This window comes from Chlamydotis macqueenii, chromosome 2, assembly GCF_036417535.1.
Source record: "Chlamydotis macqueenii isolate bChlMac1 chromosome 2, bChlMac1.mat, whole genome shotgun sequence".
Taxonomy (NCBI): Eukaryota; Metazoa; Chordata; class Aves; order Otidiformes; family Otididae; genus Chlamydotis; species Chlamydotis macqueenii.
Genome location: NC_141557.1, coordinates 68,751,526 through 68,779,088, shown reverse-complemented (window position 1 = coordinate 68,779,088; position 27,563 = coordinate 68,751,526). Strand labels below are relative to the sequence as shown.

The following is a 27,563-nucleotide window of genomic DNA, read 5'->3' as shown; positions in this document are numbered from 1 at the left end:
GCTTAGCTGGACTCTGAGGATATTTTTAACCATTTATGATGCCACTCCTTTCTGCTTTCCACTAAACTGAAACAGCAAAGTATCCATCTGTTCACATATCTCACATGAGTGAAAACTAGCTATTTTTTAAAAAGTAAACATGTTCTGGCCTGTAATCCCAAACTGATAATGCGAAAGAGGTTGACATTCACATGCTCCTTTATTTTTTTACTCTTGAGACATACTTTTTTTTTTTTAAAAAAAAAGGAAGACTGGCACATTTTAGGAAGTAACTGTATTCAAACCTCTTAGTCATTATGACCCTAATTAGAGTAGCATGGGAAGGGAAAAATATTAGTTAACCTCTTAATGTGCACCCTCTATTGGCACATGCATCTTCAGCATGTAAGTACGGTGGCATTTGAAGGAGCTGTTTATGGAATATGTTAGTGATGGATATATAGCAAGATTCTTTGTCACATTAGTGACATTCAAACTGCATTGTACAACAAAGGCCGCTGAATCCCCAGTACTTGGGTGAGTAATGAAACTGATGTAGTGCTACAGTTTGGTTGTTTCTGATCCAAGATCTCTTAAGGGAATGAGCTCTCTTCTATGCCATTAAATCTTTTTGATCAAATGTAAACAAATGAGAAGAATTCTTTTTAAAAATGTATTATCATCTATTGTCAAAATATAGCAGAACTGATGTGGATTGTTTTTAGAAACATTTCATTGTTGCATGGACATATGGATACAGAAACTAAAGAGCATTTCTGCTTACATACTTAGTAGTTGTAGGTTATTGTTTTAGGCTGGGGACAACTTCGTCACTGAGTCCTCAATTTACTGTGCCTCTCTTCCTGCCTCTGCTAATGCTAGTAATGTTACCTGCAGCAGAGTCAGCACTACTGTGAATTATGATAGCAACAAAAAAAAAAGAATGTAAGTGGATTTAGTGGCACAATCAGTTGTTGCTGCCTGAGGTGCAACAGAGATCTTCCCTATCTGTTGCCTGCAACCATAGCAACTGAATCCACTATGTCCTGGTTATCCAGAATTATGAACATTGCATTTGCAGGGCTTTTTAAAATACTCAGATACCCAGAAATGGCACTCATCATTCACCGTGCAGTGTGAACATGCAGTTATGAATTATGTATACTTTATGGGAGGAGATTAATAGTAGCAGTGGTTAATAACTTGTAGTCTGAGATAAAAATCTGACTCCCCAAATTCCAGATTGACATATGATTTCTCAAAGAAACCTTATTGCTGCCACCTGCATAAATACAGTGCTGTGACTTTACAGAAACCTGTGTGTGTAAGACTCACATGTTCATTTGAAATTAACACCAATTAAATTCTGCAAAGGCTGCAAAGATGCATTAGAGAAAAAAAGATGCATAAGTTATCTGGGTATTCTGCATACAACACAGAGACTCTGCCAGTCTCTTTGCTTAAAGTGTCAAACTGAAGGCCATCACAGATCATGCAGGAGACTCCAAGCTCAAATGATGCTGCTAAGTAATGCATCAAAGGCAGTTTCCCAAACGGCAACAAAAGTATGGGAGGGTTTCTGTAATAGAGGTGGAAGCAAAACTCAGAGGGATTTATCTGTCAAAGTGGATGATCTCTCTCCCAAAATTCTGAAAGAACTATTTTGTGAAAGTACAGACAAAAAGGAAGGATTTTAAACACATCAATCAAGTTTGGATGTGGTTTTGCATGACTGGAGAATGTCTTATTTACTTTTCAAGAAAGACCAGAGGTAGGAAAGGATCTGGGAAACTAGGAGCAGTACTGATGAAAAGACAAGTCTAGTCAAAAATCTAAATCCTTGACCTGAGGAGTGAAGTCATTCTAGTCCTTTGAATGAGTTCCAAGAGTAGGAAAAAAAAAAATCTATCCCTTGCACTCATGTCTCCTCTTTTCTTTACAAGCCTGATCCCTCCACCAAAGTCAGTGGCTATCTCCACTGAGCTCAAAATATTATGAGTTAGATCTAATTAATAACTCATGAGCTGTCACAAGGTCTCAGAAGACACCTAAAGTTCAGTCACCTCTTCTGCTTTTCCTCTTAATTTTGTGCAGCCACAGAAATAAGAGATGGACTGAACCTTTGTTAACTTTTCTCCTGCATGAAAAATTCTCGTCTAGTTTATGATCTGAGTTACAGCTACACAAGCTAACAGATACTGTATCATGGTATTTTCAATTATGTCTGAACATCTATGGCCATTCCGGAAGCTGCAAACAATTTAAATCATAAATTAAGCCAGGCAAAATTGAAGGAGAAATCAAAGGAAAAAAGGTCGCTGAAAGTACAGGGAGGGACTAACTGCTCCACTGTAGATCTACTGTCCTATGGCATGGACACATCCAGTAGGACAATTCCCCACTGAAATGGAACAGCATGGAAAAGACAGACAAGTCTCACTAATGAGGAGGCAGTCAGAGACTTGCTGTAAAGAGGAGTTTGGTCTCACTCTGGCTTTTGCCTTCTTTTCTTTTCCATTTTGGTTTACCTAACTGAAATCAAATAAACAAGTGAGGTGGAATTCTTGGTGGGAAGAGTGGCACAGGGAAACTCTAATGAGGTGACAGAAAGCACAAAAGTGAACTGGAAATGCAGAAAACTTGTTGCACCTCTTGCATTCTCTGCATGCCAGGAAGATGGGACCTGTGCTGCACTCAAACATGCTAATGTAAAGGGCAGTTTAAAATCAGCCCAGTGAAGTGGTTCCAGGAACTTTCTCTTTTGATTAATTTTGTCCTCTGTTAATACATAGACCCCCAAGTTACCAACCTAAGTCACTGGTAATTGGTTTGCTTTCCTTAGTCACCCTTCCAAGATCACTCAGACCCTCAGGCTCTAGAATATTTCTGAACCAGACTCTTAAAACTGCTCTGGTATCTGGCCATACTTGTGTATAGTCCTATCCGATTTCAACTGAAGGGCCCTTCACAAAATCCATTCATTTCTGTTCTGTATAGGGTGGTGTTTGTGAGAGCTGCTGGGAATAAAATAGCACGTTATATGCCCGCAAAAGTTCATCTATCCTAAAGCAGCAGGTGCTTACCAGCATTGCTATTTGCAATCAGTTCTTCAGATTAACTTCAAGCAGATGTTAACAGCAGTGTGTCTTTACACAAAGAGCCACTTGGACTAGCAAAGGCGGTTATTTGCAAGCCGCCTTTCTTTCTCTTTTATTTCAGCTGTTTGCCTCGGTAACAGCTGCTGTTCTGAGCGCTGTGGTGTCTATAGACATCACGTCAAATTATGCTGGTAGCCGACTGTTCCCATTAACATGTTGGTGTGGTCACTTTTCCATCATTTGCAAGTACGCCCCTTGTAAGAATTATCAGGGGAGTAGATAGCTTCAGCCTTATTTTGTGCAAATGTAACACAAAAATAAGCCATTAACTTTTAACCTCTATCCTGGTATCATAGTGAACCGGATGTGCTTTAAACTTTGTCCTGGAGCTTTTTGAAATAAAGGAAAACGTCATTCTCTGAGTAAGGTACTATCAAGAACAGGAGATGCAGGCCCTGCGGCCATGAGGTAACAGCTTTGTAGGTGATGGAACATTCCAGAAATTTCCTCCCAGGCAAAAAAAATTGTCGTCTTCAACCTCCAACTAAACCATGCTCTGAATGGGGTGACAGGAACGGGTCAGGGTTTGCTCCTGGCTGGATGCTCCAGAGCCATCTGCAGACAGGCCCAAGGGCCTCCCACTGAGTGTGGCTCAGCAGCTTCCTCTAGAGACAGTCACGCTGGGTCTGATAAACACACATTATCACTGGCAAGGGTTTGCAGGATTGCAGTACAGCCTCAAAGGATGTTGTATTTCTACCTTTATCTTGTAAGACTGGCAGAAAGGAGAGGTACCCTTCTTTTTCTCCTTGCTGGCTACCTAGCTGGCTCACTGGAAAAAAGAAATGACTGTTTATGTTGAGGCAGCTGGTTGGTTAAAATTCATCTGTGTTGAATCTCATTTAATTCCCTTGAAATTAGAGTAGAGATGAGTGAAGCGCTTTGCTTCTGAGAAGCTGGGCCTTGTGACAGTACATTTCTCCTAAAGGCTTCCCATGGAGCACAGGGCAACAGCCAGTCTTATTAGAGAAATAAAACACACTTCACGCATAACAGAAGTGCTCTGGATACCATACTGTCAGTAATTTTTGGTGGCCATATGCAGCTTGCCATGTCTTTAGGTTAAACCCAGATACTGAGAGATAGAAGGAATTTCTTTTTATGTCTTATCACAGATGTTCCTATTTCCTGAGACATTCTTGCGGAACAATTCCCTGGGTTAGCCTTCCATGTCACTGTTACTGTATTTGTAGTATTGTGGCAGCAACAAGCCCTAGTCAGAGGCTTGTACCTCTGGGGATGCAAGGGGCTTATGTGCCGGGCCCTGTATAAACACCCACGGCATTCCTCTGTGTTTATCCAGCTTTGGGCCAACACAGTGCAGCACGGAAACTGGGAGGAACAAAGTTCTTACGGTGGGAACCTGCTGTGGGGCATTTGAATGGACATACATTCCTTGTAGCTGCAATGGCCATTTTTACTTAGGACAAACAGATTATAAACATCTATATAATGCATATAAATAAATTATATATGCATGTGTGTAATACATAGTCCTGTTTTATTAGTCATTCATATTAAAAGGTAAGTATCTATTTGCAGCTGAGACAACAGGTGGCTTAGATAAAGGCATAAAATCCCTTCCTTAATTTATTGAAAAGCCTTCTTTTCATGGCAGCAGATAAACAGGAATCCTAATGGGGACTAGGTTCTTCTCAAAAAAAAAGATATCTCTGTTTTCTCCCTCTCCACCTTTATAGAAATCCTAGTTTGACACCTAAAATGATTTCAGCATGCTGTATTGTTCTTTCCATACATATGCACAGCCAAAGACAAGAATCATGAAGCTCAAAATATCACATATCAGCCTCTGGGAACAGGTGGACTGTGACTCAGGGGCACAGAGCTCTTGTTAAGGTGTTTTTTTTGTGTAAAAGTAGCTTAGCACAACAGTTCTATTACCTACAGTACTTAAGCCACCTGTCTGCAAGGGGTTATGCTGCCTTGAGAGCCACAATTTACTCGATGAAACAGCTGACTGGCAGGGTCTGTAATCTGTGTGAGTTAAAACACAAAACAGCAAAAACCAGACCGGCCTCTTTTCTTGTTACCGGGTCTCAGCAGAATTATTTATCTGTTGAGTGTTCAAACTTTGACGCCCCTTTTAATACACTTCTGCCATTTTTCACCTGTTCAGGATTTAAAATGGTGCTTACATCTTCACACTTACCCAACTAGGAATGTTTTACACAGCCAACGTCTTCTAAATCATTTGAGAACTGTATGCTAATCTAATTGTCAACAAGTAATGTGCTCTCACAGGCACATTAAGCCATCTTTTACTTGTATAAACAATCAGTTAAAAAGAAGACCAATCTCTTCAGTGATACAGTAAAGTTTTAATAGAAGTGCCTTTTTCTTTTCTCTACATTTTACATACTTTCAATTTTCTCTTTCCTTTCCCTATTCCACTGGAACTAGGTCGCATTATGTTACAGGACAGCTTGCGCTTGACAGCTGTTGTCAAACTAGCCTCTCCTAGGTTCTCCCTTAACATGTCTGAATGGTGTTTGGTCACCGATGTTAAAAGGACACCGCTGATATCCAGTAAAGACAAATATTGCCAGCCATTGTTGAAACAAGGGAGTAAAACTACTTTCTTTCAAAGGGACATGGATGTAATTGAGGCAGTCTCCACCAAAGAGGCAACTATTGTAGAGCTGCCAGGATAGCTGGTTTCTAAATTGACATTGAACATTGCCTGTTCTCTGAAAAAGAAACAGTTGAGATTAAAGGATGCAAATTTCTCAACAAAAAAAAAAAAAGTATAAGGAAATAGGGAAAGTGAAGGGAAGAGAAAGGAATGGAAGGCGACAGAAAAGGAGAGGAAATACTATGACTGAGAAAAATCCAGCACTCTGAAAATTTCTGCATCTTATCCAAGACACAGGCATTTAAATCAGTCTATCTATGCTGCCCTTACTTCTATCTGGATGAGGCCTCTGGGATTGTAGCTGGGGCTGGAATTTAGCACTACAGTTTTGACCTTTAGCTTCAGTGAAGTGGCTCAGACGATGGCTGCTTGATAAGTGGGTCAAACTAAACACAGGATAGAAGAGATAGCAGAAGGATAATAGGAGGCTTTTGCCTGCAGAAGTTGGTCTTTTGCAGCTTGTTCACCTCAATATGTAGAGAGACAATATATCACAGGAAAACATTTTGATAGTACAGGAGAGAGGCAGGGCCATTTTATAAGAAAATGTCTGGAGGTGATTATTTTAGACAAAAATGAAATGGCCAAAGCCTGTACTGCGAGTAGTATACTGTGAGTAGTATAATTGTGCTCAATCAGGCTAGCGTAGGAATTACAATGGTTCCTCTCAGTGTGGAGCCTGTGGAGAATTTCAGCTTTTAAAGAGCGCTTTTAGAGTACTATCTAATGAGTTATAAATATTTTTTAAATGATATTTTAGGGAAAAAAAGACTTGAAGATACTGTACACAGGCCCTGGTTCTCACGGGGGACTTCAACCACCCTGACATCTGTTGGAGAGACAACACGGCAGGGCACAGGCAGTCCAGGAGGTTCCTGGAATGCGTGGATGACAACTTCCTCCTGCAGGCGATAGAGGAGCCGACAAGGAGGGGTGCCATGCTCGACCTTGTGCTCACCAACAGGGAGGGACTGGTGGGGGATGTGAAACTAAAGGACAGCCTTGGCTGCAGCGACCATGACATGGTGGAGTTCAAGATCCACGGGGCAGCAAGGAAACTACATGGCAAGCTCTCTGCCCTAGACTTCAGGAAGGCGGACTTCGGCCTCTTCAGGGACCTGATGGGCCAAGTGCCATGGGAGGCGGCCCTGGAGGGAAGAGGGGCCCAGGAAAGTTGGTCCATATTCAAGGAGCACCTCCTCCAAGCTCAGCAGAGGTGCCCGACTTGAAAAACAAGTCGGGCAAAAAGGCCAGGAGGCCGGCGTGGATGAGCAAGGAGCTCCTGGACCAACTGAAAGTAAAAAAGGAAGCCTATAGAGGGTGGAAGTGGGGACAGGTAGCCTGGGAAGACTACAAAGAGGCTGCGCGAGTGGCCAGGGATAAGGTAAGGAAGGCCAAAGCCCTGGCAGAACTGAATCTGGCCAGGGATATAAAATGCAACAAGAAGAGCTTTTATAGGTACGTAGGGGACAAAAGAAAGTCCAGGGAAAATGTAGGCCCCCTCCAGAAGGGAACTGGTGTCCTGGTTACCCAGGACATGGAGAAGGCCGAGTTTCTCAATGACTTTTTTGCCTCAGTCTTCACCGACAAGAGTTCCTGTCCCACCACCCAAGCTGTAGAAGGTGGAAGCAGGGACTGCGAGAGTGAAGAACCACCCATTGTACTCGAAGAGCAGGTTCGGGATCATCTGAGGAACCTAAAGGTGCACAAGTCCACGGGACCTGATGACATCCATCCGCGGGTCGTGAGGGAACTGGCAGATGAAGTTGCCAAGCCACTGGCTATCGTATTTGAGAAGTCGTGGCGGTCTGGTGAGGTCCCCGATGACTGGAAGAGAGGGAACATAACACCAATTTTTAAAGAGGGGAATAAGGAAGACCCAGGTAACTACAGGCCAGTCAGCCTCACCTCTGTGCCTGGCAAGGTCATGGAGCAGATTCTCCTGGAAACCATGCTAAGGCACATGGAGAGCAAGGAGGTGGTTGGTGACAGCCAACATGGCTTCACCAAGGGCAGATCGTGCCTGACCAATCTGGTGGCCTTCTATGACGGGGTGACGGCATCGGTGGACAAGGGACGAGCAACTGACATCATCTACCTGGACTTGTGCAAAGCTTTTGACACTGTCCCGTATGACATCCTTCTCTCTAAACTAGAGAGACATGGGTTTGATGGACGGACCACTCGGTGGATAAGGAGTTGGCTGGATGGCTGCACTCAGACAGTGGTGGTCAACGGCTCAATGTCCATGTGGAGACCGGTCACGAGTGGGGTCCGTGCTGGGCCCGGCCCTGTTCAACATCTTTGTCGGCGACATGGACAGTGGGATAGAGTGCACCCTCAGCAAGTTCGCCGACGACACCAAGTTGTGTGGTGCCGTCGACACGCTGGAAGGGAGGGATGCCATCCAGAGGGACCTTGACAGGCTGGAGAGGTGGGCCCGTGCCAACCTCATGAAGTTTAACCAGGCCAAGTGCAAGGTCCTGCACCTGGGTCATGGCAATCCCAGGCACAAATACAGGCTGGGCGGGGAATGGATTGAGAGCAGCCCTGAGGAGAAGGACTTGGGAGTGCTGGTGGATGAAAAGCTCAACATGAGCCAGCAATGCGCCCTTGCGGCCCAGAAGGCCAACCGCATCCTGGGCTGCATCAAGAGGAGTGTGGCCAGCAGGTCGAGGGAGGTGATTCTCCCCCTCTACTCTGCCCTGGTGAGACCCCACCTGGAGTACTGTGTCCAGTTCTGGAGCCCCCAACACAAGAAGGACATGGACCAGTTGGAGAAGGTCCAGAGGAGGGCGACGAAGATGATAAAAGAGCTGGAGCACCTCTCTTATGAGAACAGGCTGAGAGAGTTGGGGCTGTTCAGCCTGGAGAAGAGGAGGCTCCGGGGAGACCTGATAGCGGTCTTTCAGTACCTCAAGGGGGCCTACAGGAAAGATGGGGAGAGGCTGTTCAGTAGGGCCTGTTGCAATAGGACGAGGGGTAATGGTTTTAAAATAGAGGGGGGTAGATTTAGATTAGAAATTAGGAAAATTTTTTTTACAATGAGAGTTATAGAACACTGGAACGGGTTGCCCAGAAAGGTGGTGGAGGCCCCATCCCTTGAAACGTTCAAGGCCAGGCTGGATGAGGCTCTGAGCAACCTGATCTAGTCAGGGATGTCCCTGCTCCTTGCAGGGGGGTTGGACTAGATGACCTTTGAAGGTCCCTTCCAACCCTAACCATTCTATGATTCTGTGATTCTATGTATTGGCTTCAATGGGAACAGGATATAAATAAATCTCAACTGCTGGTAAAGATGCAGACTTCCTCCTAAGAATGTGTTTTGATTTGTAAATGGGGGAGAACATTCATCACTTGAGTGAAATGTGGTATTAGAAACTAAACATTGTAATAACACTCACTGCTAGTTTGTAAATATTTCCTGTTTGTAAATAAGCCTTCTGGCAAAATTTGTCCTCAATGACTATTGTATACAAAGAACAAAAACTTAACTGCAGATCCACCTACAATTGAGAGAAACATTCAAGACAATTATCCTCGAGGAAGATTTGTTTCTTAACACTTATTTGATGTACAGGAAACCACAGCAATCTCTCATTACTGGTTGTTTTCTTGATGCAAAGTTAACCTGCAGAAATAGGAACAAAAGTTTCACTTCCCCCAGCTTACTCATGTGGTCCTTGTAGCAAACAAACTTTTATTAGGCATTCTTGTGAGCTGGTTCATTTCTTTGCACCACCAAAAAACACTAGAGAGGGAAGAAAGAGCCATGTTTCAATAGAATCCCTTATTTAGGAAAAAAAAAAAAAGAAAAGAAAAAAGAGCACTTGCTGTTTATCAGTAAGAACTGAAAAAAGACATAGGCTACTGTTACAGCTGTAGATTTCATGTGAAAGTCAGAAAGTTGTAGCAAGCAAAAATGAAGGTTGCTGCATGGGTAAAATGCTACACTGGGCACTTAAAAAAATTTGTTATAATAACAATGTTTGCATAAGATTCATTGACATCTGAGAATGTCATATCTGGTAGCAGATTAAAACTTGCAAATCTCCATTAGGTTGGTAATCGCTGTTGTTCCCTTTGTCAGGATGGATAAATTGAGATGTTGTGAGTTTAGCAAACTGCTACTCACCACAGGGTATGAGTGACAGAAGACTCACACTTTACACTGGAAAAAAAAAGGAACTACAAAATTACACTTTTAAGGTAATACTGTAGATCCATCTGACTTCCACTGACAAGCGTCTTTTCCCTGACATGTGCACAATCAATAATGAAAATGAATACTGCAGATCATGGTGAAAATACAGACTGGAACATTTTACTCTCTGGGACAATCCTATTCACAAACACACATACTTTAAATATGTAGTTTTCTTCTGTGAGCACAGTACCAACAAATATCCTAACTGTATCCCTCATGTCACGGAATGCCTGCAATTTACTTAGGGTCCAGTTTTGCACCACCACTCCACATGGGCAGCGAAACAGGCTCAGATACACAAAGGTCTCAAGGTCCTTAACTCCACTGATTTCTGGCATTTCAATAGGATGCCCTCAAGGAGTAAAATACTGTCAGACATCTTGGCAGAACCAGAGCCAAAATGAATAAGGAGAGAGAATTGTGTCAGATCCAAAAATCTGTAAGCATCTGTTTTTGTCACTAATTTCTTATAAAGCTGACAGAGGTAACTGTTCTTGTCAGAGCCGACTGCTTAGCCATTATTTCAACCTTTTCCACCTGTTTTAGTGCCTGTCTTGTAATTTAGTAAGACATTTCTTTCTCTTTCCTCTAAAGTGCCTGCCTGTGTGCTCACTGCCAGAGCCAGGAGCACTTTGCTGCATGCACCAGTGATCTGTTCCAAGGTTGCCTGCAGCTGCCCTGTGCAGCTTGATGGAAGGGTACACGGGGGCTGGAAACGGCACAGCTTTGTGACAGTGCCACGGAGCCCGGCCAGAAATGTGCGTATCGCAGTATGCAGTACCTATGTGTAAAGGGGCCAACTGCCCATTAAAAAAGCCTGCCCCCTCCTTTTTGGGAACCCAAGCATAGTCTGCTCTAGGCTGATGCTCCTGGGGTTTTGTTGCAGTTAAAGCTATAAGAATACAGCTCTGAGAGAAGCAGTTAATCTTCTCCCTGACTCTTCAGTCTCTTCAGAAATACTCATCTATGTTACTTAATAGCTTTTTACATGAAGCTTCAAGCATTTGTTGACTTCTGCCAATATGAAGGGTAAATTATTGGTATAATGCACTTTTAAATGTGTACTTACATAGGCCAAAAACTTTCTCTTCTCTCTCCCTCTATAATAAAATAGTGTTTCTGTATCAATGTCTCCCTTTCATAAATGTGCCACTTTCTTAATGCCTTGCCAAACTACTGCTTTTTTTCTTTTTTTTCCTTTTATGCATATAAGTGGAAGCTGCTGCGTGCAATGATTAACAACTGTGTCTGGAATGCATCTACAGCTTTTATATATATCCTATTTCTGTCTAGGCCCTGATTCTGCAGACCTTTATGCTTAACTTCACACAGCATGAATCTGTGACTTTCATTCTCACTTTAAAATGTATAACAAAAATCAAATTATCACTTGAGTAACTCATTGCTTTCTTGAATGTATTTGTTACCAAGCTTCAAAGAAATATTTAAACAACATTTAAACAACAAGCTATTTAAACAACCTGCTAAGTTACTGGATTTTAATTTCCTTACACTCACAGGAAGTAAAACTTAAAAAAAAATTATACACCCATAAAAATGTGTTTGTAATTTAATCTTTCCGACACATATTACATGAATGATAATTTAAATGAGCCACACTTCCATGACAACTTTCAGATCTGAGTGATATCCAAAGTGAGTGAAATCAATACTTCACATGCAGTAATGGGAATGAGCACTGTTGGCAGGGAACTATGCTTAATATGAATAAAGAAGTCACATCCAGATTTGTATTCAGCAATTTCCTGCACAACTAAAGAAAGGGAAATAGAAAGATATGATGGCTGAGATGCTGGTTTAAGACCAATCAAACATAATCTGCAATAGCTACACTTCTGAATACTATTACTAGTACTCCCAGCACTGAGAGTTCCTCCTGTTTTATCAGATAGCTATAACAAATCTTTATCTTATAACACTATTTCCATACTTGTGAAGTTCCATAAAAGGTGAAGATGATTCTTTATCTGTATTAACAAAACTAAGTTTGTCCCGGATTCTCCGGCTAATGCTGCTAACAAACAGGCTACTACAATTCCTTTTCCTTATCTAATAATCATTTAAAAATCATTAGCTCTTCTCACATTCACTGATTAAAACAGAGTAGGCTGTAGCAAGTGTGAAATTTTGTACTAAATTAAGGAAGAGAATAATGTTTAATATTTTAAATCTTTACTACAGAAACCTACAAAGCAGCAGATAATGCCAGTCTTTTAATTTATATTTAAACATTTTTGCATTGCTTCGAAGAAATACACACAGATCATGATCTCTCCCGTGTTTGAACTTGCACTTGAATACATGAGTACTGTAAGGCCTTGTACAGCGCCTAATGAAGGGTGTGAAGAGAAAGTTGCATAGTCCGTTGCTGAGCACAAGTAACATACATTCTCTTACATGGGTAACACCTCCATACAGAAGAAGATAAAGTAACTTTTCCAGGTACCATGGAATCATAGAATGGTTTTGGTTGGAAGGGACATTTGAAGGTCATCTCGTCCAACCCCCCTGCCACGTGCAGAGATATCTTTCATTAGTCCAGGTTGCTCAGAGCCCCGTCCAGCCTGGCCTTGAACACTTCCAGGGATGGGGCATCCACAGCTTCTCTAGGCAACCGGTTCCAGTGCCTCACCACTGTCGTAATAAAAAATTTATTCCTCATATCCAGCCTAAACCTACCCTCTTTCAGTTTAAAACTGTTGCCCCTTGTCACTGCAGGCCCTGGTAAAAAGTCCCCCTACAACTTTCTTGTAGGCCCCCTTTAGGTACTGAAAGGCCGCAATAAGGTCTCCCTGAAACCTTCTCTTCTCCCAGATGAACAACCCCAACTCTCTCAGCCTTTCTTCATAGGAGAGGTGCTCCAACCCTTATTCCATGTTAAGATACATTCCATCCAAAAGCTCTACTTCAGTTCCCTATGTTCCTGAGTTCTTACAGTGGTTTAGTCTGGGAATTAAATTATCTGGTGGCCTACATCAGTCCTCTGAACAGTTATTCAATTAAAAAAAAAATTATTTGCCTATACAGAAGAAATGATAAACTTGGTGTAAAAGAATGTATGTACAGGTATGTGAGTGGACTGGTAAGTTTAGGAGATGGTAACAGCAAAGAGCTGACTGATTGTATTTTTTATATACTTCTGCAATTCTCCTAACCTGCTAATAAAGATGAGCACATTATTAGAATAATATAGAACATCGCAGCGCTGTAGACAGTGAACAGAAACTCTTACATTTATGCCGAACAGAAGAAAATTCTTCATGTTTATACCTCTCTTAGACAACAATATTCATTGCCATCATCTTGCTATGCATCTGAGATGTAACACACAGAATATGTTTATATAAACATATAGAGAGAGTACAAATAGTTATGTATACAGTTACATTTACTCTCTCTATATATGTATTTAAGAAATTATTTCTGTATGTATAAAATAACAGTTTTATAAAGAGAGTTATATATGAAGTAATAAATGGGGATGTATCCCTTGTGTTTCTTTTTCCTGTTATTAAATATCTCTCTTTGTTCAGATTCTTTCCACCATTTTTCTTTCCCTGTCATGTTCCTCTAATTTTCCTCTAGACTGACACATTCTTTACATTTTTGGGGTTTGTTTTTGTTCCCACCTTCTACTGTAGCAGGCCTGGAGAATTGTATCTGCCTCTCCTCACCATCTGCAGCTCTGGGTTATGGCTATAATCGTCCCAAATAATTCTTCCTTCTTCCTCAAAACCTGTACCACAACGGCCTGACACATTTTCTCCACCTGCCTTTCAAACTTTTACTGGCTTGGTTGGGAAGTCCATGGATCATGACTTCTGTTCCTGCCCTAGATACTTCTCTTTCCTGAGCTAATGACCTGCATTAAAAGTCAAATTAGTTACTGGCATTTTATGATTCTTCTTGAAGAAGGAAAGAGTACTTACAGTTTTACTCCAGGTGAGACCTGTGGTGTGATGCTCTTTGATATAAGCTTGAAGCTCAGACCAGATGTTCAGATACGACTTCACCCAATCAACATGGCGTGTGTCACTGTAAAAACAGAGACAATATTTACATATGTGAATGTACTTAAAAACAGAAAGCATTGCTACTCTTGCTTAAAGCAGGTAAAACACAATGCCTGCCTTAAAGCCAAATCAGTAAGCAGGCAGCCAGCCAGCCCAGTGCAGAAAATACTGGGGCTTACTACACTGGAAAGATGTTAGATCCTTCAAGAGGACAAACAAGGGCAAAGGATGCCTCCAGCACAAAGTGCTTCCTGCTGGAAGGGTGCATCATCACCCTGTGCAGGCTCCAAGTCAGCTGAAGAAGCACTAAAGGTACATGGAGCTGTGTCACAGCTACCCAGACTCAGTCTCAGCGTGCTGAACTTCAGAAAGTTAAATATCCGTGAGTTCTGTAAAATATTCTAGCTTCCAAGTTCAAATGTAGCCAGGGTAATACTGGATCGTATTATAGTAATCAGACTAAAATATTTATACATCAAGAATTTTTAAAGTACAAGTCACAAGTCAGCTCCGGAATCATTATTTGGAAGGCTTAGTCTTCCAATGGGACAGTCAGTGAAAACAAGAAGTTTGTAGAGAGAGAGAAACTGCTTGTAAGATGGGGTCCTTACTTATGAAGATCCAGAAAAGAATTATTACTGAATAACGATGGCTGTGGACTGGATGCTCACAAGGATTTCGGTGTCTACCTCCTATTTATTTCCTTTGGAGTTTGATGCTTTATACTGCTGAGGATCTGGTGTAATAAAAAGTCTACTGAAATCAAGGGAAAGCCTTCCGCTTCTTTGGAAGACATTGTGATCTGATTCAGTGAAAACCAGGAAAAGAATTCCTTATTAGGGGAAGAACTAAATACCTAGCTAATGTACCCTTGTCTATAGGATTATGTGAGATATTTTCTTCTCCAGAATAAGTACTTCTAAAGCTACATTGTAAAAATCTTTAGTTACTCCAGTAGGTACTACCTTCAGTAGGTAAACTAAGGCTTCAGGAATAACACATTTTTTCTATATATATATATTAAAATATATATTTGTACTTATACCATAAGTAGTAATATATACAAAAGGTTTTTATATAGATAAAGTTTTCCTCACTAAAGAGTATTGTTCTTCACTGGGATATAAAAATCAAGAGCCAAAATCCAGCCTCCAGAAGTACCAAATCAACAGGATTTATATATGATTTTTTAAAGAGGGCATAGGAAGGACCTGTATTTTTTCTCTTTCTCTGTCAGCTCGCAGATCTCATTCATGGCACTCTTCTGTGAATTCCTTGTGCTCTTTAAGAACAATGCAGTGGTACAGAAAAAAAATCAATTTGGGACCTACAGATTTAGATGCTCAGTTGTATACTCCTACCACCTAAATGCACATTTTCAAGCAAAGAACAAGAACAGCAGCAGTGTGAGTGCACAAGTGAGACAAGGACACGTAGCAGCTAGCTAGCCACACACTGATGTGTAAATCTGCATTTGCATATAAGCTTATGATGCTGGAATGCCAGAAAATTAAATATAATTTGCAGAGAGTGAAAACCAGCACCGCTAGTGCTGCTGCCATTCTCACTGCAACACGCTGCAGGTCAAAGATAAGGAGGGGAAAATATACTACTGCAAGCAGATTTTATCAAATGCTTTTTACTGTACAAAATGCTTTCTGTGATGGCATTGTGAACCCCATTGGTATGGCTAATGCTCCATTCTCTGGCTAGTAGATACTGGGGCTTGGCAACATACCTGTGCTTGTAGTCCTTTAATACCCTGTTAGTATAAAAGGTAGCAGCATCATTCATCTCCTTGACATAAGGGCCTGGTTTAGGAGACTAGGACCATCAACCCACGGTAGCAGGAAACAACAGAAGGAGAAAGGAAGTAAAACATTAGTCAGACACCTTCCCTGATGTATGAGGTATAGTATAAAACACCTGCTTGGGTGTAGTAGACTGAAGAACTATGCAGGTGAGACTGTAAAGTTCTGCAAGACTTGGAACAGTTCTGGGCCACACCATCCAGAAGCACATCTACAGCCCTCCCAACCACCCTCCGTGCCACTCACCACTGCTATCCACCCAAGGGCAGGTATGCTTTCACTGACGGCAGAGAGGTGGTTGAACATTTTACTTCCTCTGTTCCTTTCTCTGAAGTTCTGGATTTCCTGAATCTTCTCTGATATTGGCTTGAGAAGCATTGTCACCTCATTCTGCAAAAAAACAAAACCGACACTGTTACAATGGGTGGTCCGAAAACACCCTGTGGTTGAACACTGTCCTCCCTGCCCATTGATTTAACAGTTGGAAAGAAAGGTCAGCGTATTCGCTCCATTACAGTAACAATTTAATTACCCTCCTCTGATTGCAGCAGCAAAATGCACAGACACTAAGTATTAATAATGTGTTGCAGCAAAAATTGTTCTCAGCACCGGCAGGATTTTTACATGCTGCCCAGGTTAAGATCCATAGAGACCCCATAGCTCAGAGTAAGCAGAATGCTTGTGTTTTTCATCTGATATCCCTGGAACCTTTTGAGAGTCTTTACACTGGCTTGAGTTTTCCAAGTTATTAACCAAGTTGTTTTTTCTATAAGAAACACAAACTACTTGTTAGGTTAGTGGCCTGTTACCATCTGGCAACAAGACTGAGAAAGTAACACACCGAAGGCAACATCAGTTTTGGCTTTCCCTATTGGTAAGTTTTACTGTTTTAATTTCCTTTGGCTGCAAGTAATGTGGGAGGGTTTCATGGGAAACATACTGCCTGCAAGCCATGGTTTGGGAAAATTCTCCTGTGTTAATCAGAAACAAGTGGTATCCCGGGGAATGACTGGTGAGCGGAAGGAATAATGTCTGGAGTGAAGAGAAAAACAGATTGAATGTAGAAGCTGTCCAAGCTCTTTCCTGTGCAAAGTGAATGCTAATCACACCAGCTCAGTGTGTCAGAACAAATAATTTAGAGCACCAACTTACTGGGAAGAATTCTTCCACTTAGAAGCAGCATATTGAGGCACAGTCATTAGTTCACAAGCAAAACAACTGCTGTACCTTGCTACCCGATAAATAGTTTATATAAAAACAGTCCAGCTCTTTATTGCACAAGCATGTTCGCAGAACCAATACTATGTCCCACCAAAGACAGTGCATCGTTCTGATTTTCCCTGGCACTTCACTGAGAAATCACTCCGGATCTAGCAGAAGTCTGCATTTTTTCTCATCTTTTCTCCGGACTACTTGTTTAATGGAATTAAGTAGTTGTTGGAGACAACTAACCCTCATATTCTTGAGGACTAATGGTGTAACGACACACACAAGATGATGTGTGCATATGTGCTACTTGATCTCTGTCATCTGTAATGTATTTCTTGTCACCCTTCTGCAAGACCTCAGCTTTACAGAGTTTCATGTCACCTTAAAATAAGCATGTTAGCCATGGATCAACATAGGTCAAAAGACACTTCCAAAACCAGGACAAAAAGAGATTCTGCATTTTTAAAAGAATTTTGATTCAACTATGGAGCCTTAATATTTTAATGGTAATGTAATTTTGAGAAAGGCTTATATATCTGAAATGCATGGGGATATTTGGTCTTCTCCTACAAAAATGTGGGTTGGGAGAAAACAAGTATTTACAGTATTACTGGGAGATGAAAAGATTTTTTGTAGATGGCTTAATGACCAACATAAGTCATTAAGTCTGAAAAAGCCCTGAAACCTCCATGATTTGTAGTTCTTAAAAACTGATTTTGTTGCCATAACATGATAAAGTCTGCAGGAATTCTTCTTTCTAATTTTTGCTTGTTTACAACACGCTGCAGCTGGTTGGTCCTTTCTTATTTTGCAGGGAAATCTTTCAAGTATGACAGTAGTTAACAAAACTGAAATTTAAGAAAGTGCTTGTTCTGCTTTGATATTATGCCAGTTTTCCTCCCATAAAGTCTAAGGGATATTTACAGTCCTTAGCTTACTGGGAATCTTCATGGCCCGGTTCCAACCAAAGAGAGTATCTTTGGCTAAAAATACAGCTCCACAGTTGCCTGGTCTATCTAGGCAGCACTGGGAGGCAGCACCTTTCCGTGGATAGAGTCCATAGATGGGGGTTCTCTTTGCAGCTCTCCCACCCAATTTCATCAGGTTTCAGGAAAGCTGTGTTACCTTTTTGTGCTTCAGCTTCCTATATATGAAATGATGCTAATGTAGCTGTTTTATTTTGTAGAACACTTTGATATCTACAGGGAAGAAAGCAAAATTAGGGCATTTTCCAGAATGGTACCATAAGACCCATGCCTCCTCCTACTCCTCCTAGAAAAACTCCAATCACTTTTGTAAGGGTTTTCTGTCAGTGGTACACACAGAATTTCTGTCCCTCAGAACACAGGACTCAACCTGTCCAGTGAATCTACTGTTTATAAAAATGTTATAGATTTATGTAATTTCACAGGAAAAGTGCACTGTTGGTGCTTTAAAGGTGAAATACATATTGCTAAGGAATGTAACTCAAAGTAATAATTCACTTGGCTCTGTAGTGACCCCAGAAAGAGCCGCAAAGGGCTTGAGGCTTTGCTCAGCTCTGGCCCACGGGAGCTGCACCCGGAGAGCAGCACAGCCTGCCTTCCCTTCACCGGGTGACACTTGTCCTGTTCTGCAACGGCTGCTGGCTGGCTGCACAAAATCTGTGTGTGTGCTTGCGCAAGCTTCTTGTGGTCCAAGCTGCTGCGTAAGGGCCGGACACAAAGGAATACAGACCTGCAAGGAATCACTTAATTGAGTCCTGTCTCCCAGCAGTCAGTTCTAAATTTTTAGTTAGTGATTAAACTGCAGATGAATTACAGTGTATATGGCATATGGGCATAGAAAGGCTCATTAATTCTGGCAGTAATCAGTCTTGTTTGGCTCCACAATGCAGAACCAGTTGTGCTGAGGGTTCTAGAAGAATACTCTCTTCATTGCAATGAATATTAAAACAGCTGGTTGTTAATAAAATGATTGTCTATACTGTATCGCTAAGAAAAAATGAATTCAAGGAGATGATTCAGAGCTGTTGGAAAAATCTTCAGCATGTCTTTGGCATGTGCTAGATAAAATTTCTTGTCATTTAAGACACAGCACAGTTGTTTGACAGAAATTTAAGAGTCTTTGTATAAACACCGTTCCTATTGTAGTATCAGTTTTGCTGAACTGTTTAAAAATGCAACAGTGGCACAACGTAGAAATAGCAAAAGCGATTCCCAGTATGCCTTTGTCCTTTTAAAATAATTATCAAAACCAGATTTTTAAAAAAAATATTAACACCTAAACAAGCAGGCAGCTTTGTTCCAAGTCTTATAATTCTTATTAGAAAATCAAGAGTAGTAAGACTACTGCAATGATTAGCCAAACACTCAAAAAAGTTACCGCATCCAACAAGAACTGCCTTAGGTTTTGGCTTCAGAGATTTAACAGGCTCAGCCCAGTTCCATAAAATGGCCTGGCACACTGGTATTCCAATAGACCACGCCAAACAGACATTCTTCTCCGTCACATGTTTGTAATACTCACATGAGAAGTTCCCCATATGACAGGTTTAACAGGAGTAGGGCACATGGATTTAATTCAGGAGAATGGCCAAACTTTTGGGTTTTGTGATTTTTGTGATTTGCCTGTGAAGTCACACTAAACTGCTTGAGCCACTGTTTACTTGAAAACCTCAGCGTTCATGTGAGAAACTGGGTATTTTCTCAGGAAAATTGCTGTCCAGAAACCTGCCAGCATGAATCACAAAGGCGCAAAACCCAGCAGGTACATAAAAATACAGTTTTTAAAGATCTTATGTATTTTTAAGCTAATCTTACATGGTTTTGAGGGGTGAGATTGTTTACTGAAGAATTTTTATGTTGATGGGTGGCAACACAATTCAGACCTCACTATTATGGTGTTTAAATCAACCTGACCTATTATGAAAAAAACATGGCAAGGGAACAAATACTCTTTCAAGTTTTGCTAACTGAGAGGGTGGCAACCTTTGGCGTAGGAGCAGTAAAAGAAAGCTGAGAGCATTTGGGATCAGCAGCCCCTTCATTTTACTCAGCTGCAACCAGAGCAGCATGACTACAACCTTTATTCCATGGACTACAGTTCTGTTATTTTCTTCTGTCAGTTCAAAATCTCCCTCGTACTTACATTGTATTTTTCACTGGCAAGTTTGAACCACAGAGTTGATTTGAATCAGCTGTCTTTGTGTGTGTTGGCAAGTAGTGCAGCCTAATAGGATTGGTTCTGTAGAGCAAAACAGTTGGTGCTGAGGACCTGACATTCACACTGTACATGTTTGGGGGGGAGGCTGTTTTGGACTAGCTGTAAATCATGGTTTAGGTACTGCCTAGGAGTGTATCTTCCATTTAACTTCATCAGAAAGATATCCATTTTGTATACCCTGGGACTGCTCTACAGTGTGAATCACAGCGTAGTAAATGGGGCTGATTTGAAGGAAAAACATAGTCCCACTGTGAACTAAAACACTAATGTGTAGACACAGCCATTATCTCTGCAAACAGCCTCGTACTCTCCCATCTTACACTTCATCCTTTCAGGGACGAAAAATGTCATGGATAGCATCCGCCACACTCAGTGCTAACAATTTAAAAGGTGAGACTTGATTGCCTCTACTGTAAATTAAGAAAGAGATGTCCCTGAGGAATTTCTTCCACCTATTAATAGCTGTTAGAAGACTATATATTTGAAGACATTAACAGATGTGAACACTGCACTCTAGAGGTGCTGCCATTTACTGTGAAGAGAGCCTGGAAAGACACCTTACACAACATGCCTACCCTGACAGTTAAAGCTGATCAGCAGAATCCCATCCTCTGTCTGTAGGACTGAGATACTGGTAGCTTCAGTGATCATCAGTGAGGTGCATTTCTGCTATGGGCGGCTATGATTTTAGAACTAAATTAGTTTTAGATTAACTGTACTTTCCCATATTTTGTATTTTGTAAAAGGCAACCTGTAAAGAAGTCTTTAAAATGTAAGTTAGTCTTTTTTTTCGTATGTATGGGGTTTAAGAAAGGCCTGTCTTTTTTGTTGTAGTTGTGCATCAATGGTCTGAATGGAATCGGTGTTCAGATTAGGCTGAGGAATAACCTCTTTAAGTATATAGAAATTTATTTTTTTTCCTCCGGAGGTGAATCTAAGCTAGTTGGCAACTTTGCGCCTCCTAATGCTGCACCTGGATTCCTCAAATGCCTACTTTTTTTTTCCCTTTTCCTTATTACTTCCATAGTGAAGTACTACCAGCTTTTGTTGGTGGCTGTCAAACTGGTTTTTTAGCACTGCCTATCTCCATCTCTCCTTGCGGAAAGTGTTTCACATTTGGTACCACAGTTTTGCTCTTAAAATTGCAGTATAATGTACTGCACCTTAATCCAGTGCTTCTCTGCAAGCATTTTATGACTGGCAGTGGGGACCACCAGTGAGATCTTTCTGTGTAATCACTACATTCAAGTCCTCTCGTACTCTGATATTTTCAGGGTTCAAAAGTCTCCTCCTAACTAACTGCAGAGAGATATTAACTTATTCTGGTCTCATTTTCTTAGGCTGTGAATCTTCCACATAGTGATGTAACAAGTGTCTGATTTGTTTGTCAATAGTACAGCTTTTGCCACTTCAACTCACTGCTGTGCAACAGCAGGACTATGACTCAGAGCGACAAATCTGCAGAAATGTCTAGTCAGCTTCATCAGCACAGAAGCTTAGACACATTTGTGTGCTTCCAAAGTGACTTAATTGGTATTTGGCTTTTATTCCTCTTAGATAGCACATAAATTCTCAATCTAACAGCCAATATTCGCTGTAGCAATTGTATGCTTTGTGGGAAAAAAAACCGGGGAAGACTAAACCATAACCCCACATCACAAATTACTAGTTTAGTCATTTGTGGGTTTATTTTGCAATGTAAACTCTGAGGGAGGGCAAATGGAGAGGAACATGAATGACAAATAGCTTCTAACCAGTGGAGAAATCTAGGGCCTGATACAAACTGCATGCACCAGCTAACAGCAGTAGAGAATCACACCAAACGCGTTTGGCCAGGACTCTGGTTTGGACTTGAACGCTCCATGTATTGTTTTCCTGCACACTACAGCTCTTCATGGGCAGTATATTCAACAAGGAAGGGTCCTCCTGCTGTAATCACACAGGGAACATCCCACACCTAATCAACAAGAACAATTACACTAATGAACTGTTTTCAACCTTTTGATTTACTACCCCTCAGTCCCTGCTGCTCTGATCATAATCCATGTCAGTGCGGCCTAGGACATTCCAGGAGGCAAAGCTTCTGTCAGAAAACGGTGCTCTATTGCGCCACAGTTGTTTTGTTCACAACATCTGAGGTCTGATGAGTCTTTGCTAAGGCAAATTAGGTTTCCCATGGGCTACGTGCCCAGACAGGGATGTTAGATGGTGCAGGCTTCCAGCCTTGGACATTCATGTATTTCACCCGAGATCTCCCCAGAGACAAACTGTAAGACTTCCAGGTTCAATAAGCAGTCCTGGAGTATGCATAACATCAGAATTCAAGAATCTGATCTGATTTAGATCAAAGTAAAATTACAGAAAATTGAAATAACCTGTGAACTGAAAAGACTTGCTTTTCAGTCAGTTGTATCCCCACTGCTTTCATTTTTGAAGATGACGCACAGTCCAGAAATCCTGGGGAACAATTGAATAGCACAGAGAAAGGAGTGTACTGGTTTGGATTTGCGTTTAGCAGAAATACAGAATATGATACTTAATCGGAAAGGGAGCGTCCTGCCAGCATAGCTCAGTGGGATCTTGCATGGTGCAGTTCGAATACGAACATTGCTCAAGGGATTGAAAACTAGCCTGGTGATTTTAGGACATTATTTTAGGACACAGCAGAATTCCAATAAGAGTCTGTAGGACCCCCAGAATTGCTTAGCAGATATGTCAGATGAGGAGCTAGGCAAGACACAGAGTATCTATCATCTTCAATAATGTCTTCCTTATGGGGTGATGCTGTTCTTGGACCATGTATTGACGTACTGGAGTAAACACGTGCAAGGAGCCTTTTCTTACGGGAGCCTGGTTCTTGCACAGAACGTGAACTGCTGGAGAGTCTGTGCCTGGTGGTGTTGATGTGAGACAGTCTACAGTGTGCGATAATGTGCATCTCTGGCTATTTCTCTTCTGTACAGGCTGGGAGATGTAGCACTGATCATGCCCCTTCTGTGTTCCCTGGATCCCTAGGTGTCTCTAGGCCTTCTTATGGCTGAGTGCACTGCCCCTGGGGCAGAACTGAATCTCAAACGCATCCATCTTTTCATTGCAGGGGCTATTGACCTGGGAGTTTTGGCAAACACAAGTGAAGAAAGAGAAATGGTACAAGGATACCTACAGAAGTTAACTACAAGAAAGACACTGAGGTGCTGGAAAGCATCCAAAGAAGAGCAACGAAGATGGTGAAGGTTCTAGAGCACAAGTCTTATGAGGAGTGGCTGAGGGAACTGGGGTTGTTTAGTCTGGAGAAGAGGAGGCTCAGGGGAGACCTTATCGCTCTCTACAGCTACCTGAAAGGAGGTTGTAGCAAGGTGAGTGTCTGTCTCTTCTTCCAAGTAACAAGCGATAGGAAAAGAGGAAATAGCCTCAAGTTGTGGCAGGGGAGGTTTAGATTGGATATTAGGAAAATTTTCTTCACCAAAAGGTTATCAAGCATTGGAACAGTCTGCCCTGGGAAGTGGTTGCGTCACCATCCCGGGAGGTATTTAACAGACGTGTAGATGTGGTGCTTAGGGGCATGGTTTAGTGGTAGACTTGTCAGTGTTAGGTTAATGGCTGGACTCAATGATCTTAAAGGTCTTTTCCAACCTACATGATTCTGTGATTCTATGATTCTATGACCAGAAAATATAATGAGCTTGAGGCTGGTTAAATGCAGTGGAGCACCTTTGAGACAAAATTACGAGATAACAGGTGCCGGGGGGCTATCTGGAGACTGGCAATACATTTACAATGAAGCAATAATCAAGGATTAAAGTGGACCTGAAGCTGAGTAAGACTTTGCAACAATATCAAAAAATGAGCCTGTAAACACTGTGAGGCAGCAGGCTAGCGACTGAAAACTGTCAGTCGGTCCATCACTGCGGCTGTGAACACTCTGTGTTCAGTTGTAGGCTTGCTGATTACAGAAATATGTCAACAGTTTGGCAAGATTTCAGACAACAGGATGGGGGAAGGGGTTCCCTTTGGAGATCAGGACTCTCAGGCTCTGTCCATGTCACTCTTGGCACCTTCTGTAAGTTTGGGACCTCATGACCTTGAAAGGACTGAACTGAATTCTTCCTTAAGCTATTTCTAGATACAGAGGTGCAGATTTGCAGCAGTCAACCAACTCAGTAGAATGGCAGCAAAACTTGGCTCAAACTCTTTTGTGTAAGTAATAAATTAATGAGGTGAGGAGCATCCTGCTTTTCGTATTTCTGGAAAACAGTAAGGGTGATCCCAGTAAGAATGAGGAAAATAAGTCGAAAATGGAATCACATAAGCAAGTCAAGGTAATTAGAAAACAAATCCTGCTAGGATGCGGAATAAGAAGTCCCAGGAGTCCTGTTATTGAAGTGCTTTAAAAATAGAAGACAAAAAAAAGAGCAATCCTACACTGACAGAGAGTAGAGAACTGTAAATCTCCATGTTAGATTTCTACATAAAAATTCTGAGAATGAGTGCTTTATTCAAAGAAATTGACTAAACTGTTCTGTTCCTACAATAGATTTTTTGCTTGACTATAAAAAAACCTCAGGAATTGTTCTCATGGCTCTGAGTCTAACTTCAAATACAGTTGCTTGGGTTTCAGGTTTTTTTTTCCTTTTCTAGGAAAAAGGGAAAGCCCTCCTTTACCTCTCACTTTCTTCCACCTCCTTCCTCCCACTTGTGTATAGAATCTGGATATTTAAGCTAGGTATTTAATCTGAATGTTTGTCTGCACATTGTTTGGAATTAAATCAATGAGCTCTGGCTGTCATATGAACTCAGCACTTTTTTAATGAGAAATTACGTAATCATTTATAGTCTGAACTGCATCTGTCATTTAAATCTGTTTGTAGTACTTCTTACCATGACTGTGTTCATCCTGCAAATGGTTATATTGATTCACAGGAAAACTTCTCTCATTAACTAGTTCCCACTATGGCAACAATGGATTATTCATGCCCTCAAAGAAACTCATAAAATTGTTTGTACTCTTAAAGTGAGATGAAACAACTCATGAAGAGAAGACAGTATATAAGTTACCATTCACAAAGAATTCAGTGCAGTGACTTTGAGCAGTGGTCCTGTACGTTAGTATGCATGATCATAAATTTTTACAAAATTGTTAAGCAGATAAAGTTGCTGAGGAACACTAATAACTTTTAAAATTATTATACAATAAAATAATAATGTTTCAGTCAGAATTGTATTTGGCTTGGACTATGGGGAATAGAAAATTCAGATCCAAAGTATTTCATAACGTTTTCTGAAGGTTTATGTTATTTGAATTGCCCAAGCAACATGTAAGCATATGTTCTCAAAATACCTTTTTATACAACTTCTCAGAGACTATAGTGATATATTTTCCCTTCTCCATCTTCTCTTTATATAGTAAACAGTTTATAACAGAGCTTTTTTTTTTTTTTTCTTTAACATTTGAAGTTTGGCGCCAGAAAACAATTTCTAGCAAGTGGATGAACTGAAGAATCCCATCTTGCTGAATGAGCCTGTATCCAGCAGCCATTAGCTGGGACAGACACAAACAGGACTATCAACCGGTGCTTTTGTCATATGACCTCTTCCACTGCACATGCAAATATAGAACATGACCATAAAAAGTAACAGAACATGCTCTCTGTGAAGTAATTTATTGCAGTTGATGCTAGATTGGTATGCCAGCTGGAACTACCTTCTCAGCTCCTACTATTTTCACGTATACAGATAATAAGGGCTGTGCACTGGAACAGATTCCAAATGAAAAAATATCAACACTATTAACCAGAAGCAAAACTCTGAAAAAGCAGCTTCAGCAAGCTTAACTGTTTGAAAATGTTTGCTAGTGACTCATAGCAGGAGTTAAAGAGCTAAATGAATCCTAGGGCTTTGACATTTTCATAGAGGAGAAAAAATATTGCTTTTTGTATGATATACATTTCTCTCTTTGCTGAGCACCAAAAAAATCTAAGGATTATTTTATATATAGGAGCTTTCTCTTTGTTTGAATTCCTTATTAATTAGTTTCTAAGCTGCAAGAGCTGACCTAATTTATTTTTCCACGGTATTTTCCCCTCCCTCTTTTTTTTTTTTAAAGGCACCATGTATGACATCCCAACATGACAGGAACTCAGTAAATCCCCTCAGTCTCCACACCGCTGTCTCTGAATGTCTACAAAGCTACTATGCCATAATCGCAGCTCGCTGGCTCATTCACAGCTTTACATTATAAAGCAAACAGTCTAGACAGCTGAATGACAGAATTACTCTCTTTTCTCTCGCATTTATAGATATGCTGTCATCTTCATTTGCTTTTCTCTACTCTGTGCATTCTGATACACTAATGATTAGCTTTCCTGTTTGGATTCCACACTGACTCTGTGGCTCTAGGCTATAAATACAACCAGAGCCCAGATGACATCACATCAATAAGGTCTGGGGGGTGGCGGGGAGGGCCGCTGCTTCTTTTCTTCTCCTGGGTTAGCTGGTGATAACCAGCTTTTTCAAAATGGTTAACCAGTGTGGCTTTACAATAGGATTTTTTTCCCCATTGAGATAGAGATATAAAAAGCCTAGTGCCTGGAACTGTCATTCTCTGCAGTGGAAAATACTGTTCAAGTGGCACAGAACAAGCAGCCTTCAGTTATCTTCATATCTCTCCACAGTATAGTTGAATGTATCGTTGCAAAAAATATGCGAAAAAAAAGAGAAAAAGAATGAGCAACAACATGTCTTTGGAAGCCTATAAAAATGTGTACCTAGCAGTCTTTATGTTAAAAAAACTGAAATAACTGGACAGGGTTTGTTTTCACTGAGAAAGGAACTTCAGTCTACAATATTCCTGGTATTTTAACTTCAGAGTGATGTGTACACACATACCATGTGGCATTTCCTTGGTGCTAAAAGATAGTTAAATGGTAAAAGTACACTTTCTTGCCGTCAACAAGCTGCAGAAACCTACGCAAGCTTGCTAACATGCAACTAAGACATATGGATACACATGGACAGCTCTGGTGATGTCTATAGCAAGATTTTAATTTTTTTGTTGTTTTTCTTAATGCTGCTGTATCAGTCATTCTGGATTGCTGGAGAATCTCTTTTTACATCTGTTCTTTTTTTTTTTTACTTGTTTTATTGCCATTTTAAAATGAAAATTTCTAACTTCACAGTTCATAAAATCTCAAAGCCTTGACTTGAGGTCAGAAAGTTTTAAGTGTAAAAGTGAGGAGAAGCCATTGCCACTCTCACTTGAAAAGCAGAGGAAATCACACTGACAGCACATCAGCACAGGAGGCCAAACAG

At 41.0% G+C, this 27,563-nt stretch overlaps 1 protein-coding gene across 5 annotated transcripts in view; it reads right to left on the bottom strand.

Annotated features, from left to right (window-relative positions):
• Positions 1 to 27,563, bottom strand: part of CAP2 (cyclase associated actin cytoskeleton regulatory protein 2) — a 69,291-nt gene that overhangs the window by 9,902 nt on the left and 31,826 nt on the right. For all 5 annotated transcript variants that reach the window (XM_086740189.1, XM_086740191.1, XM_086740188.1 and 2 more), the window contains 3 exons: positions 16,089 to 16,232; positions 15,770 to 15,855; positions 13,948 to 14,053 (listed from right to left, as the gene is read on the bottom strand). In XM_086740189.1, the coding sequence (XP_086596315.1) occupies positions 13,948 to 14,053; positions 15,770 to 15,855; positions 16,089 to 16,232 (336 nt within the window). The remainder of the gene's footprint in view (positions 1 to 13,947; positions 14,054 to 15,769; positions 15,856 to 16,088; positions 16,233 to 27,563) is intronic.